At 41.2% G+C, this 12905-nt stretch overlaps 1 protein-coding gene across 2 annotated transcripts; it reads left to right on the forward strand.

Annotated features, from left to right (window-relative positions):
• The first annotated feature begins 93 nt into the window (after positions 1-93).
• LOC111322624 (putative N-acetylated-alpha-linked acidic dipeptidase) lies at positions 94-11194 on the forward strand. Of its 2 annotated transcripts, none has more exons than XM_088737906.1 (7): positions 94-498; positions 5521-5737; positions 5834-6022; positions 6502-6799; positions 7391-7701; positions 8053-8738; positions 10608-10945. In XM_088737906.1, the coding sequence occupies exons 1-7, from the start codon at positions 200-202 to the stop codon at positions 10924-10926; spliced, it is 2319 nt and encodes a 772-aa protein (XP_088594032.1). In that variant the 5' UTR covers positions 94-199; the 3' UTR covers positions 10927-10945. The 2 variants fall into 2 exon arrangements, with proteins under 2 accessions (XP_088594032.1, XP_088594033.1); XM_088737907.1 differs by lacking the exon at positions 94-498 and adding an exon at positions 3524-3933 and having other exon boundaries at positions 10608-11194.
• The last annotated feature ends 1711 nt before the right edge of the window (positions 11195-12905 follow it).

The raw sequence follows: 12905 nt of genomic DNA on the forward strand, positions 1-12905 counted from the left end.
AGGGTCCTAAGATGACATATCTATTTTTAGACCTGGCGCGCAGCGTCATTTACTGTGGGACAGTCTGTCAGAAGAGAGGATCAAATTTGACCCTTTGTTATTGACAGTCAGTAGAGCATTCAACGCACCCGCAGTTTGACATCCAGATCGCAGATTTCTTAGCGGTAACATAGTGTACTACGAAAACGTCTTGTGTAACATGGCCCGTTATGAAAAAGAGGGTGAAAAGCCGGGAGCAATGGAAAAGAATCGAAAGATTCTCATTATTGCCATCGCAGTTGTTGCGATCCTATTTGCGTTTGCCATCGGAATGTTGATAGGAGTTTTTGGAGTCAACAAGTCAGATAAGAAGGATGCTAATCAGAAAGGCACAATTAAACCTGGAGATGAAAAATCTCAGCGAAGAGCACAGCTTGAAAAGCAACAGGAAGAAATGATGAATTTTCACAAGAAATTTCAATCCACAGTGGACCCAGAACAACTTAAAGAACACCTCAAGTAAGTAAGTAACTTCGTTGTTACGATAAGAGACCTTTGAATTTCCGCCCTCGCGTCGAATAAAGTTACTTGCATTTACCTGCGTGTCAGCTAACAATGACTTAATTTTGCAGAGTTATTAGAAAGTAGGAGTCCATCATACATGGCTCCATCTTCTGCATGATATAATGTCATGTCAATCTTGGCAAAATAAGTTACTCGAGTTGTATACGAGAGAATTATCAATTACAATTGTATACGAGACTGTTATCCATACCGACTTCTCCCTTAGTAAATATCCTGAAGTCTTGAGGCGACCTTAAGCGTTTTCCGGTCGAAAAACCACACTATGAAGTTCTTTTCGTTTGCCAAGTAACGCACAGCAATAGCGGAACGTACGAACTATACGCACGGCTATCCTTGACTCATCAGGGTGGCATGAAATCGGAGATTTTACAATTAGGTCGACAAAAATCAGACACTTTTAACCCAAACCTGTTCGTTTAGTTCCGACGGCTATATATCACTATATACAGTGGTTCATAAAACATCTGTCCAAGTATGTACTATAGACATAGTATGTACTTGAAATTTGTAGGTGGCGTGGTATCCATTTGCAATCAGTTTATTTGCTGTAAGACCGGTTCGAAAGAGGCGATTGTTATTGCCATCAACTCCGAGAGGATCGTACCGTGGCCCGCCATAAGGGACATCGTAAAAGACGATCGTACTTAGTAAAACGGCTTAACGAGCGCCACTAAGAAGTCTCTAACTGTTAGCATTTTTGTCATAGTTGTTTTCTTTTTAAATCCTGATGATTAGCTCGTAGGTATGGAGGAAATTAAGATTTTATCTTTCAGCTACGAAAAATCTAAAATGAGTACAGTAAAATAGATAGGTAAGAGAAACCTGTAGGCTTTGGGAGTGTCTCAAGTATGTTTCGAATTACCATGAATTTCAGACGGGCGAAAATGATAAGAATTAAGATATGGTTTTAATTAAGCTATCAAAGTTCTTGTTGGCTCAAATGTTTAACGTTGTATTGAACCAATGTTTATATTTTGAAAATGTTTTGACGGTTTCCATAACGACCGGCGGCAGAAATAGCAAGTCTATATCAAGTACGTCTGATTAAAGAGTTTGTCGTGTAGGTTTGAAATCCACATTGGTAAAACGATAGAGTATGTTCAGTCCTTCTTTTCGGCGAAGTCCATCGCGCGGGTGGAAAAAAAAGTGAAAAAAAAAAGATTGATGTTAGCGTCCCGCAAGGAGTTCTGGGGAAAAAGGGGGCATGGAAAATAGTCTACCAATTAGTAGAGCGCTGCACTAGTATCGCAGAGGTCAGTGGTTCGAATCCCGTACAGGCCTGATTTTTTTCAGGTCTGATTTTCGCTATTGCATAAATAGCGCTCTTTACTGCGAGGATCATGCATCATACTTATCTACAACCGCAGTTCAAAATATATGAACTTCATATATTCATTGTAACAAACTCTTTAATTATTCACTGTGAAGGAGCCTGTGACAGAGCTTGGGCCACCTGTGGTGGGATCAACGATGGCTCCAGCTAAGTTTAAAACCCGAAGTGGTCAGATTGATTAATGCAAATTTATTAGTGTTTCAAGTCGAATTTCATTTACGCGTGTTGACCTTTTCTTTTGAAACTAGCGGTCTAGTGATTTCGCTCTTGAGATGCTAAAATACTTGTTAATGTGAAGGTGTAGTCTGATCGTCCGGGTGAGTGTAGTCCTGAGAAGGACTGTTGTCGGTGGCAGTGACTGACGTTTCGACAACCTGTGCGGAAGTCATCATCAGAGTCGGAGACATCATCAGAGACTCTGATGATGACTTCCGCACAGGTTGTCGAAACGTCAGTCACTGCCACCGACAACAGTCCTTCTCAGGACTACACTCACCCGGACGATCAGACTACACCTTCACATGTTACCCCCGGGTTCAAACCATTTACTGCATACTTGTTAATCTTATGAATAGTTAGAAAAATCCAAGCTAAACAGCCAGACAACAGATTTTCTACGTGACGTACAATAATGTTGATTAGGAAACGAAGTCACGATAAGTTCCATTAGTCCCAATTTGTATTTTTAGAAAGGCAACCAATATATGAAGCTCACTTCACTTCACTTCACGTGCACCTCCGCCAATGTATCTATTGCATAACTTGCACAAAGATATACATCGGCAAAACAGGCAGAAGACTGGCTGACCGATTCCGAGAACACCTTCGCGACGTGGAAAGGAATGACAAGGACACATCGAAACCAGTCGCTAGACATTTTAATTTACCTAATCATTCTAAGCAACATATGGCAATCTGCGGTCTTTCCTTACACTTAGGTAGCACGGAAAGCCGGAAAACTCTTGAACAGTCGCTCATCTTTCAAACCGGCAGTCTAAATCCCACTGGTATCAACGAACGCTTTTCATTCGACTAATTTATTCGTGTTTTTCTCGTTGCCATGTTTCCACCAATAGGGACGTTAAGAAACCACGACGGCGACGCCAGGGAAGACTTAATTTGCGTCGTCTGTGAACCGAAACCGCGACGGCAAATTATCTTAACTTCCATTTGGAACTCAACGGCTACTTGATACGTCATGCTGAAGTTGAGCTGTGGCGCTGTATGAGACAGTAAGCTCCTGCAGCCATTTTTGAAATTCTAACTAAGAGTAGAAATTCATTTTTTAATCGGGCGATTTCACTTTGTTGTCTTGCATAGGACGGCTAAGAAATGTACAAAGTTTCAAAATGCACGTGCTGAGCTATTGTTCTGCTAATCAGATCTCTTGTTTTTCCACGTCCTCGTTCCCGTCGCCGTCGTGGTTTCTTAAGGTCCCTAATAACGTAGCTCCATTTTCTGCCTTTAAAAGCACACACAACCCACAATTCCTCTATTCGCTCCGACGAAGGGCTAACGCTCGAAACGTCAGCTCTTGTAATCGTTACGGTGGCCAATTTACCATTTCAACTTTGTTGATATATCCAATATATAAAGCAATATATTTGCATAACAAAAGCTGTGCAACGAAGGATAACATTGCGGCAGCGCCAGCATTTCTTGATCAGGACCCATGCTGAAGGCGTTGTCTTCCTTGTATTTTGTGTAAATTCACAGTCAATACCTGCTCCGTAGCTCGGCCCAAATCACTGTTACGTTACCGCTATGGATGATAATGTTGCGCTGACTTACAAGAAAAAGAAAAAACAGCGAAGGGTTCGCTGTATCGGTGCCCTTGTTATTGTTATTCTCGTGTTTATCATTGGTTTCTTGATCGGATACTTTGCAAAGAAGACTAAAAAAGATGACCATGATAAGGGGCGGCCTGATGGATACGATAAGAAAGCCGAAATGCGAAAAAAGCACGAGGATATGATGCGCTTACATGAGATCTTTCAATCGACCGTCAAAGCAGAAGCCCTTGAAGAGAACCTCAAGTAAGTCGACACGGTTATGAATACGCTTCGCTCATAGTTAATTATGCGAGTGACTCCACTGAGCTGCTTCACTTTGCGTGTGTGGCTGCATCATGATCAAACTTACGAAGGACGTAATCTGGTGAAAAAAAAACAATCTGTGGAAATTTGCCAAAGCTCACCAGAGTGGCGATTTGCTAACTTTAGCAAAATAAGTTATCGCTGAACGATTAGAAAACTCAAGAATTATGGAAAAATTTCCCAGGGATTTTGTATTCAATATGTACCTACGGTGAAAATACAAAAGCGTAATTCAAAGCTTTTATTGACATTAATTCCTTCCGTGATCCATGAGACATCTTGTAAAACGTTGTCGCACGAGATGCAAAGATAATTGAAGGCAGTTCAATTTCTCAGCCAAACAATTTCCCCGCATGATCGCCTTTAATGACTTTAAAGGAGTTTTTGCTCGAGTATCGCGCACGCCTCTTGAAATACACCATTTTTACGCCTGTATGACTCCGTGATAATAAATATTATTATCATTAATGATCAGGAAGGTAATCCTATTAACCTGTGAAATAACTTATTTTATTACACGACTCGGGAAGTGTCTCTTTGAACTTCAGTCGTATGGACCACTTTCACAAATGGCTGCCGGATTAATATTCTTTTGTTAAAGGTGATGCAGTAAATGTTAAACTTTTGTTAAACTTTTGTTTAAATTAGCCTTTCTGGCCTCGTTCTCCAGTTCAAAATTCAAAAGAATACATTATCTCAAGCGAGGCTAGTGAGGCTAATTTGAATTTAAATGAAAGAATTTCAATCCGGCAGCCATTTATCTTCTTAACCAAGTTTGCTCGGGACCGTACTGGAAGAATATCGGCCCTCGGTCTATTTTTGTACGGACCTCGCTGCGCTCGGTCCGTACTATCAAGACCTCGGGTCGATATTCTCCCAGTACGGCCCTCGCGCTTGGTTAATAAGATATATTTATAACATTAAGATATTATTTCATCGTGTGATCTGATCGTCCAGGTGGGGGTAGTCCTGAGAGAGGCCTGTTGTCGGTAGTAGTGACCGACATCTTCTGAGTTAAGAGAAGAGTTGTTGTCAATCGAATATAATAAGTCCGGTTCTGACCGACCAATCACGTCCGACTTACTCCACTTGAGTCTTTCAACCAATAACATCAGGGCTAAACTGAGCACTCAGTTAACACGACTGGACTTACAAAACTCGAAAGACAAAAGCCACTCTCTTGACCCTGATTGTGACTTTCGCTCAGATTGTCAAAACGTCAGTCACTATAACCGACAACAGTCTTTCTCAGAGTTACTCTCACCCGGACGATCAGACTCACACGATCAAATGTTATCCCCCGGTTCAAACTATTTACTTTCTGAAGAATATAGCAGGCTGGTGCAGAACAAATTTCAAGCCGGTTAGTTCAGTCATTATCATAGAGGAGCACAGAGCACATGTGTGGGGGTGGGGGGGTGGGGGGGGTGGGGGGGAGGTGTTTAATGAATTTTTCATGCTTTACGCGGGCTGTTAGGAAAAGATTATCAAATTTGACACATGTGGGTTCTGTCTACGTATCTTCAGGTATTTCTCCGAGAAACCCCACATCGCGGGCTCACCGCGCAATAAAGAACTTGCTGACGAACTTGCAAGGCGTTTTACGGAATATGGATTTGATGAAGTTGAAAAACCAGAGTATAAAGCATTGTTGTCTAAACCAGACTTGGTCAAGAAAACGAGGATTACTATCAAGTATAAGAATAATGCTAGCATCATTTACCAAGTCAAAGGAGAAGAACAGGTACGAATTACATGTTCTTACACTGACCATCTCATCTCTAAACTAAAAAAACTTTCGCAAAATTAGCTAAACTTTATCATTTTTTATCACATTTAGGAGGGAGGAGCACAACCTGGAGTTATTCAACCTTTCCTTGGTTACAGTCCCAGTGGGCAAGTCACGGGTGAACTTGTATACGTTAATTATGGTCGAGTGGAGGACTTTATGCAGTTAAAAAATCTCAACGTCAATGTGACCGGGAAAATTGCCATCATGAGATATGGGAAAATATTCCGGGGAAATAAGGTAACTCTTGAAGTGTCCAAGATTCTAGTATATAGGAGTGTACGATGTATCTTATTAGATATTTGAGCTCCATTTGAGCATCACAGGTCTCTCTTTGGGTTATTCAGTTTGAGGGCGTCCAAGTACATTCCTGTAGTAGCTTGTTCCTCTGTTAAAATAGCCTGCAGTGCCGGCTTATTTTGGGCGCACGAGTCCACATTTTCGTATTAGGCCGCCATCTTAGATTTGGTAACTGTGGAGGATTGGGGCGAGGAAATATTTGCCTCGCCCCAATCCTCCACAGTTACCAAATCTAAGATGGCGGCCTAATACGAAAATGTGCACTCGTGCGCCCAAAATACGCCGGCACTGCAGGCTACTGTTAAAACAGTGGTTTTTGATGCAGCTCTTGCTGTCTTTTTTTACGCTGTTTTACATCAAATTTACATTTTTGTTGAGAAAAAACAAAACAAGATAAACAAACTAATTCTTCTTTTCAGATTGCTAATGCGCACAGTTACGGTGCTATAGCAGCCCTTCTTTACTCGGACCCAGCGGATTACGCCATGGAGGGTGGAGAACCAGAGAATACTTATCCAAACAAAGCATGGCTTCCTGCCAGTGGGGTGCAACGGGGATCCCTGTTCACGATGCCCGGGAGTGGGGACCCCCAAACCCCCGCTATAGCAGCACTTGAAGGGATGTATCGGAGGCCGCACAATGACAGTGAGCTTCCCCCAATCCCGGCGCATCCTATGGGATATGGAGATGCCATTCACTTTTTACAAGAAATGTCAGGTAATCGATCGGGGGAAAAATGTGAAATTTCCAACACATCGATCATGCGCAAGCACTTTGATACACACTTTCGAACGCATGCGCATTGGTTTTCAACCGAGCTTTAACCCATGTCCTTTCGTACAGTTCAATTCACAAGCACTTTTGCACAATTTTAGTGAAGCTTGATCCAGGTGTATTGAGTTCTTTGGCCCTTTCTGAGCGCTTTTTTTAATGGTTTGTCAAAAAGGATATATGAAAATACGCAAGGAGCCTTTCTCAAGACTGGAAAAAAACTTCCTTAACCCTTTCACTCCCAAGGTCTCATTAGTAATTCTCTTTACTGTCTGCCATACAATGCTTATCAAGTTCATTAGCAGAATTTGGTATCAGATCAACTAATAATAACCTAACTGATAGTTTTCTTTATTCTCATCACTTGTCTGCTTGATACTGTATTAATATTGTAAGGAGAAATTTTGTGTTGGTCACTGATGAGAGTTAAATTGTTTACACCAATAGTCCAGCAAGACCTTGCGCTACATATTTCTCAAAGGATCTGGATAAGGTTCAAGGCATAATCTCTTTTACTTCATTTTACGCGCGTTTTAGGATCAGAGGTACCTAAAGGATGGAAGGGAACCCTCAATATCACCTATCGTCTCGGACCAGGCTTCACAAAGAACGAAGTCGAAGTTGAATTAGACATAAATAACAATCTGGAAGAAGTGCCGATATATAACGTGATAGGAACGATTTACGGGAGCGAGGAACCGGACAGGTACGTGCTCATTGGTAATCACAGAGATTCTTGGGTGAACGGTGCAATCGACGCTGGTACTGGAACCTCTGTGACTGCTGAGATCGGCCGTGTGCTTGGAGAATTGTTAAAGACAGGATGGAGGCCACGTCGAACTATCAAGGTAAGACAATTAGAAACATATTCTCACAGAGCAATTTTCAATTGGATATCGAAAGTAATATGGAATTACCTTAGTTTTCCTTTACATCACTCTATGATTGGTCGAGAAATTAAACTTGCGCCATTCTCTAAACCAATCAGACGCAAGGCTGAATCCAATCGCGATTTCTCAATCACCCACGCTTTCCTGAGCTTTCCCGCGCTTTTGGTGATTTGCAGTTTTTACCTCAAACTCGCACTAGCCAGTGGTGAGCTGAACCTTTTGTCTGATCAGGAGATATCACAGGGTTAAGTTACGATTGTTAGCCAAGCTGGTATCAAAATATTATTAAAGTTCTGTTCAAATCTACAGATCTGCAGCTGGGGAGGAGAAGAATACAGTCTCATTGGATCAACGGAATGGGTCGAGCAGCACCAAAAAGAGCTTGGCGAGCGAGCCGTCGTCTACCTAAACACTGACACAGTTGTCTCTGGCACTTACGTCCTGATAGCTTCCGGCAGTCCACTAGTCAGGAACGCCATCTTGGATTTTTCTAAGAAGGTGGACGATCCCAACGCGCACGATGACAAAAAAACCGTGTTTGATATTACGCTCGAACGTAACCCGTCCAAAACCCACCCGGGAAAGCCGAATGTTGGCGATTTGGGTTCTGGTAGTGATTTTGCCCCTTTCTATCAGTACGCAGGTGTCCCCTCAGCAGATTTTTACTACATTTTTGGCTACAAAAACAAAACGGTTTTCTACCCAGTCTACCACTCACAGCATGATACGTTTGATTGGACCGTAAAGTTCGTGGATCCAAAGTTCTTGTTCCACAAGGCTATGACCCAACTTACTGGCGGACTACTGTTACAATTCGCAGATGCACCACTTCTGAAGATGGATGTAATAACCTATGCAGAGGCACTGAATAACTCTCTAAATTCCCTGAATGGAAATTACAAGGAAAAGTTGAAAAACTACGCAGATTCGATGGGCTACTTAAAAGAGGCAGTTGAAAAGTTCCACGAGACTGCAAAGACCTTTTCAACAGCCAGGTACTCTTGCATATGAGCAGTACTCTTGCATTGTACATAATCCCAGTGTTTTAGATTAGTTCAGTTTTAAAGCACCTTTCAACTGAGTGTTGATGACATAAATTTTAAGTGATCACAATGGCCGATCATAGCGACCATTCACTTCATCATAAGCCAATGAGAATTCAAATTAAATCCAGGCAAACTTCGTTTTGCGTCTCGGATTGGTTGGGGAGATGGTGTGAGTTTTCTGGACCAATCACAGAGTGAACTAAAGCCAAAGTAAAGTAATCTCAGAGTTCTTCGTGGAAAATTTCTCTACATGTACCTATTATGAGAAGTATTCGCAAACAATAGTCCCTTTTACAGTTGTGGGCTTGGTAGCCAAGCCTTTGAACAGGAGTGAGGCTAAGGGTGACCCTGTTGTGATAGATACCTGTATCTAGTTAGCATGATAACAAAGTAATTTGCATTTGAAAAGAAGCAACATCTCTATCATAACAAGGTCACCCAAAGCCTCACTCCTGTTCAAAGGCTTGGTCACCAAGCCCACAACTGTAAAAAGAATTATTGGCTTAGCCTTTTTCACCCAAGTTTATATTCACAATTCTGTTCTCTAGACAATCCTTCAGCTACTAACAAGGAGAATTTGTTTAATGATCAATAGCTTTAATTTCTCGTTGCCGATAATTTTCTTTGTTCTCATGACCTCAATATTTGATTATGGAGTGGTACCATAAGCAGAGATTATATGATTATCACTAAAGGGATAAATATTTAACAATTATTCCACGAGCGCGCGTTGGACATGAGATGATAGATAGCCAACGAGACGCGTAGCGCCGAGTTGGCTATAATCATCTCATATCCAACAAGCGCAAGTGGAATAATTGTTTTATTAAAAACGCCCCAAAGAAATTATTATTTTGTAAGAGGAAACCGGAATTTTTAGCTCCCTTTTGATTTTAAGCTGACGCGTACGCTTACCATATTTGTAGATTATGGTATATTGGCTCATATACCATAATGGCTAAGCCTATAAAAAGTCTTGAACTGCATTATCCAATGATCCAGTTTTTAATAAATCTTATTAGACGTTTTGTTGTGTAGAATCGCTGAGTTTTTTTACGAGTTGTACCGTATTTTGACGAGCCCGTAGGGCGAGTCAAAATACAAATAACCAGTAAAAATACTCAGCGGTACTACACAACAAAACGTCTAATAAGTTATTTATTATCCAACACGCCAAACTGTTATTTCAGTGCGGGCGAATTTCGCGGATATTTATTTACGGGGAGTGCGTGACAGAAGTATGCGAAGCGGAACGGAATTGGCGCGTTGTTGTGTTGCTGTTTCTATTTTCTTCATTAAATGAAGAAATTTTCTGGTCGTCAAGCTGTTTTTCTTCGTTCGATTCATCTAATGAACTTGGACCTATATTTGCCAGCCATTCTGACTCTTCGTCGTTGGAAATATGATTCAAATTGTCCGCCACTTTTTTTTTTGTAACTACAATCCAATTCGCTTGCGCGATGCCAGAAAACCTGTTTAACCGGTACTACAATAGACGAGTACAAATACCGCGTGATATTTGTACTCGTCTATGGCGTTATTTGTACTCGTCTAGGTGTAGTTGGATGATAATGTATCTTAACTAGGTTTGCTAGCACGGAAATAAAGTTATCTTTATAATTAGCTTCATCATCATCATTATTGTTATTATAATAATGATAATTTTCATTATTATTATTATTATTATTATTGTTATTATTATTATTATTATTATTATCAATATTGATATTATTAAAATCATCATCGTTATTCATAGCCAGCCTCTTAACTTCAACAACAAACGTCTTCGTCTCAAATGTTATATTTTTGTAAACTCAGGGACAAAGTCGAGGAGAAACTCATGAAATTCGAGGAGACAAGTTTCGCAGAACTGCGCAGGCTCAATGACCAAATGATCCAAGTAGAGAGAGCTTTCATCCATCCCTACGGCCTGCCAGAAAGACGCCTGGTCCGTCACGTGATCTTCGCTCCCAGCAAGTATGACTTGTATGGTGCTTCTAGTTTTCCCGGTGTAAGTGATATCCTCTTCAAACTCGACGAGACCAAAGATTATGCAGAGGTGGATCGCCAGATATCGATCGCCAGACAGGCTATACTGGGAGCTGTTGATATCTTGACTCTCATCAAGAGTGGGTGATTGACATTTCTTTCTTTCGTTAGAATTTCCTAGCTAGACTCATCTCATTCTCTTTTCCTTTTTCCCTTTGGAGAGGGCCTGGAGCGTATCCACCCCAATCCTCCGCTGACAGGAGAAAGGGAATGTGTTCATAGGCAGTATTAGCATTTATCTACCAGCATCTTATCACAAATGCCGCGACAGTCTCGTTCACAGCACTATTCGCCATCTATTTCGTGATTGACAGGGGATAAAGTGAATAATCTTAAATAAAAAATGAGTAATTTCACATCAACCTGTTTAGTATATCACTACAGAGGTTTTGCACAGCAGCCATGTTGGATGGCAGGAACAACGAAAATATTTTGCATAAGAAAGAAATTTTTTTCCCATGGGTAAAATAATCTATTGTTCCTGCCATCCAACATGTCTGCTGTGCAAAACCTCTGTTCAATAAAACATAAGCTTTTTTTTTAGGGACGGGGGAGCTGGGAGACTGGAGAGGCTTTAGCCGCCTTTACCTTTTGCGAGGACATGTTATTTTGTTTTCGTATGAGGTATGTCTGAAAAATAAAAGAGAATCAAAGAAAGAGGAAATATGTCCAGCACACCAAAGATTATCCCCTCGAGATCAAGATTTCAAAGTTTTCTGGGGGAGGCTCAGACCCCGCTACAAATTCACGCCCCAGCGCTTGTTTTTAACCCCCCCCCCCCCCCTCAACCCCCCTTTTCTACTCCAGTTGAAAATGGGCTCCGCCATTCCTGGTCTTTGTTTTAAGTTGTCATATTATAAATTACTGACTTAAGACATAAAGATTTGTAACTATATCTTGTTACTGTGTTGTTACTATCTGTGGCTTATGAGCCTTCGTGTGGCCAGCAGTCTGATATTAGCTATTAGCGGATCTGGGGGAAGGGCACGGGGAGTCCGCCTCCCCTCCCTTATTCTGGGAAAAAAAAGTAAACGCGGAGGGAAGAAAAGCCGGCAGTTGAACACACACAAACAAAACCCCCGCCGCCCCCCTTAAATCAAGGTCTGGATCGCCACTGGTAACGACGGCCAACTTGTTGCTGTGAGTTAGACTAGAGATTTAAGGTGATTAAAACCTGACTTTCAGGTCAATCTACTCGTTCACTTTTATCACACAAGTTTTGAAGGACTAAATAGATGGTAATAGTTGATACGGACTTCGTCCTCTTTGAAGATAACGCTCTAGTAATGTCGAGCACATGATCAAACTGCTCATTATGTGTTTTGTATATTCAAACAATGCATTCATCATTTTTGTTAGAAGTGATCTTACAAAATTTGTTAATGGTTTTTCACTAACTTTCTCGGCGTTGTTGATGTAGAACGCAATATGGAGAATAAGTATAACTTATCATCATTCAATTACTCGTTCCGCAGTAAATTTGCATATTTGTCGCCAAACATGACTTGCGTCATATCTTTCGAGTAACTCGTAAGTAATCCAGCTTCTATTTCATTGGTTAATAATGAAGTCCGGACCTTTCCTAATGCTGCAACGCAAACGAATAAAGCATCAAGTGTATGTATTGTTTGTCAAACTTTGCTCTTATTTGCTCATGTTTTTATTCATTGATTCAAGCCTTTTTCTTTTCCAGCACCCGTTATCAAATTAATTCCAACTCTCGCAATACACGACATAGTAAGAATTTATCTTAAAAAAAGCTAACAAAAGCTGATAAATACCCCAACATTAGAGGTAAAGCTTTCAAATCACACAGAGTCGCACACTCCCCTGCCTAATGATCGTTTTGGCGGTAAAGTCTTCTCGTCAACTTCAGCAATATATATATATCTTATTAACCAAGCGCGAGGGCCGTACTGGAAGAGTATCAGCCCGAGGTCTTGACAGTACGGACCGAGCGCAGCGAGGTCCGTACAAAAAAGACAGAGGGCCGATATTCTTCCAGTACGGCCCCCAGCAAGCTTAGTTAATAAGAGATTTATTATACGACTGAAGTTCAAAGGGACA

Source organism: Stylophora pistillata, chromosome 11, assembly GCF_964205215.1.
Source record: "Stylophora pistillata chromosome 11, jaStyPist1.2, whole genome shotgun sequence".
Classification (NCBI taxonomy): Eukaryota; Metazoa; Cnidaria; class Anthozoa; order Scleractinia; family Pocilloporidae; genus Stylophora; species Stylophora pistillata.

What these genes read in the sequence shown, in the direction of transcription:
- LOC111322624 (XM_088737906.1), top strand. Translation starts at nt 200, where the DNA reads ATGGCCCGTTATGAAAAAGAGGGTGAAAAGCCGGGAGCAATGGAAAAG. An exon ending in CTTTTTACAAGAAATGTCAG is followed by an intron (nt 6,800 to 7,390) that starts GTAATCGATCGG and finishes CGCGCGTTTTAG; the next exon opens with GATCAGAGGTACCTAAAGGA. An exon ending in AAGACCTTTTCAACAGCCAG is followed by an intron (nt 8,739 to 10,607) that starts GTACTCTTGCAT and finishes TTGTAAACTCAG; the next exon opens with GGACAAAGTCGAGGAGAAAC.